The sequence below is a fragment of the Terrapene carolina genome, unplaced genomic scaffold, assembly GCF_002925995.2.
Source record: "Terrapene carolina triunguis isolate 2854851 unplaced genomic scaffold, T_m_triunguis-2.0 Scaffold210, whole genome shotgun sequence".
Taxonomy (NCBI): Eukaryota; Metazoa; Chordata; order Testudines; family Emydidae; genus Terrapene; species Terrapene triunguis.
This window is the reverse complement of record NW_020664561.1, coordinates 13,436,921-13,440,928: the sequence shown is the minus strand read 5'-3', so window position 1 is coordinate 13,440,928 and position 4,008 is coordinate 13,436,921. Positions and strand designations below refer to the sequence as shown.

The 4,008-nt window shown below is 53.3% G+C and overlaps 1 protein-coding gene across 1 annotated transcript in view; it reads right to left on the bottom strand.

Annotated features, from left to right (window-relative positions):
• LOC113407323 (voltage-dependent R-type calcium channel subunit alpha-1E-like) overlaps positions 1-3,489 on the bottom strand; it is a 258,992-nt gene extending 255,503 nt beyond the window's left edge. Inside the window, exon 1 of the mRNA XM_026655712.1 lies at positions 3,197-3,489. Within this exon, the coding sequence (XP_026511497.1) occupies positions 3,197-3,489 (293 nt within the window). The remainder of the gene's footprint in view (positions 1-3,196) is intronic.
• Between the last annotated feature and the right edge of the window lie 519 nt (positions 3,490-4,008).

The following is a 4,008-nucleotide window of genomic DNA, read 5'->3' as shown; positions in this document are numbered from 1 at the left end:
GGCTGGGAGCGGAGCAGAGAATATCAGTGGAGGAATCTGCCTCCAGCCCAGTCCCAGAAGCTGGGCCCCACCTGAGCTGCCACCAGAACTGGCACTCGGATCTACACCGTGCCAGGTCTCCCCCACTGCCAGCTGGGCTGCATGCTGGAAGCACATGCCCATGGCCCTGGAGCTACAACAGGGAGGTACGTATCACCCCGCTCCCCAAGCAAGCCAGGTCTTGCCTGATACTACTCTCCCCTGGCCTTGGCAGCTGCTGTAATCCTGGGCCCCAGAGCCCACAGTCAGAGGAGAAGAGAAGGATAGGGGAGGTGCAGGGAAATTCATGCCCCCCCTCCCCCCCACACACACTTCCAATGGCACTCCACAGCCCCTGGTGCAGACATTTACAGGGAGCGCCTCCCAAGCACCAGGGGCAGCATGGGAAAAAGGACCACGGTGCTTGTTTGAAAATGTAACAAATGGACGATGAAGCGCATTACGGACCTGATGCATATGAAAGATAGGATGGGGATAAGCCGTAAAGGGTCCTGAAAGTGAAGACAAGTAGCTTATATTCGATGCTGTGGAGAAAGGGGAGCCCGTGGAGGGATGCAAAGATATGGTTAAAGCAACACGCTAGGAAAATGATCTTGGATATGTGCAGGGCAAGACTGCATTTGTCCAGGCCAGAGAAGAGGACACTGCAGTCATCAAGACGATGAGAGTTTTAGCAACGCCGTACCTTAGAAATGTCCTGCAGAGATGTTATGCATCTAATGCCTAGTGGTTAGAGTGGGTATACACAGAGGGTGGACAGGGTGAGGCATTTATAACAGCTCAGTATGTATATTGCACTTTTCCTTTCCAAAGCTCTGTGCAAACACTGACCAATTATCCCTCAACACCCATATGAGGTGAGTAACTATTACCCCATTTTACAGAAGTTAGAGACTTGCCCCAGGCCACAGAGGTGGAGATTCCAGGTGTAGTATCAAACACAAGGTACCATTTCTGCAGTGATGACCTGGCCATTAGAAAGGCTATCTTTGGATGTGCAAACTGACCCCATTCCATAGGACAGTAAGTGTGGGCCACTACGGCATCACTTGTAGTTACAATCCCTTTTCTCATTACAGCCCCATTTTAATTCAAAGGAGCTCGAAGTCCAGAATAAACGCTACATGTGATAACAGGCAAGGCATGAGTGCTGGCAAACAGAATCCTATTGGCATGAGTCTACCGGGGTGGGATGGGGACTAAAATCCCCATAAGGAAGATGTGGTTGACAAGTTAATAACCTACACACTTAAGCTGCATGGCATTTACATAAGCAATAAAGCTTGAAGCTAGACAATCAGCATTTAAAATAAATCACTTCCAGGATGCAACGAGGCTCACCTGGAAACTGCATCTGCTTGTTTGGTGAAGGGTCACATTGCCCCAACTCACTGCCTGCAGCATCATTTTCAGGTCCCCAGTTCCAGAGATATTAGCTCCTTCCCTGTGTCTGTCCTACCAGACAATCATACCCTTTCAGGGTTGGCCTTAGAGCTTCTGGTGCCTTCAGCATCACTAGGTTAGATAGTGCCCTGTGCCCCTGGAGACTGTGTCTAGAGATCAAACTTACACCAGGGATTTTATGCCAGTAGGGTTTCCCCCCTACATAGTACAACTAAATACCCATCACCAAGGAAACCAAGTGTAAGGGGGCAGCTGCCTCACTCCCGCAGAACAGGAGTTAAAAGCATCCAAGCTAGGCTGATTGGGAAAGCAGCCACAGGTGTGGCCAGCTCAATCAGGGCCCAGCTGGCCCTGATAAGAGGGCTGTGAGCCAGGAGCTAAAGAATCTCTCTCTCTAGCATTGGAAAGAGAAGGATCTGGCTGCTTCAGAGCTCAGGGTACTGGGAGTAGAGCAGTGCTGGGGAAAGGTAAGAGGAGCTGGGGAATTCCAGCCTGGTAACCCCCGAGGTTACAGGCTTTGATGAAGGTCTAGAGAGGTACTGGGGCTACAGAGGTGCAGCCTGGGGTTAGGCAGATGCAGTTGGTCCAACCCCCTTGCCAATGATGAGTGGCCATTATGGACTGTAGTTTGCCCCAGTGAGAAGAGGCTAGATGATGACTGGCAGTAGCCACTGAGGCAAGGTGGGGATAGAGGGTTGGGGGTTCCCCTGGGAGGGGAGACCCAGACTGTGGAGTACTGCTGAGGCAGAACCCTGAGGTAAAGGGCACCGGGGTCCAGGTGGGGCATGGGGCCTGAGGCAGGTGAGCCACCGGCCTGCAGAGGGTGCTCTGGGCTGGAATTGAGCTAATTCCCAAGATGACCAGAAGGAGGCGCTGCACCAGAGAGTCTCACTTCGCTACACCAAGGTAATCTGTAGAGAGCTTTTTCCTGGCACTCTAGTGTAGTTACAGTCAGACACTTTGTTACAACCCAGAGACAAGAGCAGGCAGGAGCGGGAGAGGGGTGAATTCTGTTTGGCCTTGACTGATGAGTACTGAACTCCCTAATATGGTGCAGTCCACTATGGCACACATACCAACCTCCTCCCATCAAAGCACAAGGAATCCAGGCCCTTAGAACAACATGTCCAGAAATTCCCACCGTCAGTGTAGAGCCAAGGGTAACAGCCATGAAGCCGGGAGAGCACTGAATGCAGTAATGGTGGGGAGGACACAGAGAAGGGACCAAAGAAAGGATGGCAACTAACGGTGAGCAAAACTGTTTGGCAACACAAAGGGAGGTTGGAATCCATGTCCTGGGTTCAAAAAGCTGGTTAAGGATCTGGCCCATTCCCAGGGGAAACGGGAGAGAAAAGACCCCAGACAGGGATTTTTTCATTCTATTTTAGAATCACTCCCTGCAGGAGGGGAGAGCAGGCTGGGTGGGGCACGGGAAGGCATTGGTAGTTTAGCAGACAAGGCCTCCATGATCCCGCGAGCTCTTCCTCTCTGTCTCCCAAAGGGCCTGCGCAATGGGTTGACCTATCTTTCTGGCTGATGATGGCTCCCTTTTGGCGTCATTGAGGGAGGGCAATTGTGTAAGGCTTTTCCTCCCCGCAAGGCTGAACATGCTGCCTCCAGAACCCTTGTGAGCTCCCGCTGGCCACTGGAGTCAGGGGTCTGAGCTCCAATCACCCATGAGCAGTGAGAAGTAACATCTTCTCTTATCTAGAGCTACCTTGTGCAGCCACCACAGGGCCTGCTGGGTACTTACTCCCACTCCTTCCGCCTCGCTTGCGGCGTGCTTTGCATCTTGTGAGCCTCGTGCGCCTTGATGATGTCCCGCTGTTCAATCAGCCCGCCCCTCCGGCGCTTAATCACGTCTGGGCTCACCGGGATGTACTGGCTCAGTCCCAGGTCAAAAGTACTGCTCCCCTCAAAGCCCAAGCTGGCCTCCCCCTCCCGGGACCCTGGCTCATAGAGGATGTCAAAGCTGGCCGTGCGTGAGACCAGAGCGTCCCCCAAGGCCTCGGGCTCCAGCAGGCTGCAGGACTGGGTGGCTTGCATCAGGCCAAGCTGGTGCTTGCGCCATGTCTCTTCCTCTGGAAGGGCCAGGACATATCTCTGGGAGTCGGAGTCCAGCTCGGCAACGCCACTGGCCGTGAAAGAGCTGGCCTCGGAGAGCGTGTGAGCGCTGAGAGAACATGCGCCAAGTCCAAGCATCTTCGGCGCCGTTGCGGTACATCACTCTAGAGAGGGCACAAGACAGACAGGAAATTAATAGCAAGCTCCTGATCAGTGAGAAGTAACGTGGGTGCTTTAGAGTCACCCCGATATTTTCCTTTACTCCTCACTTTTATAGGCCCCATCCTTCCGAGACAGCGAGGGCTGAGCAGGATTTCCCCTACAGCCTATTAACACCAACCCAGGTGGGCACAAGGGAGACGTGCAGTATTCCTACCCACCCGTAGCACAGCCATCCCACCCATGCTCAACCAGCCCGGGGAGGAAGAGAGCATGAAACGGGAACCGTGATCCCCAGGTGGCCGTGCGTTGTGCCGCCACTACCAAAGAGTTTAACAAAAA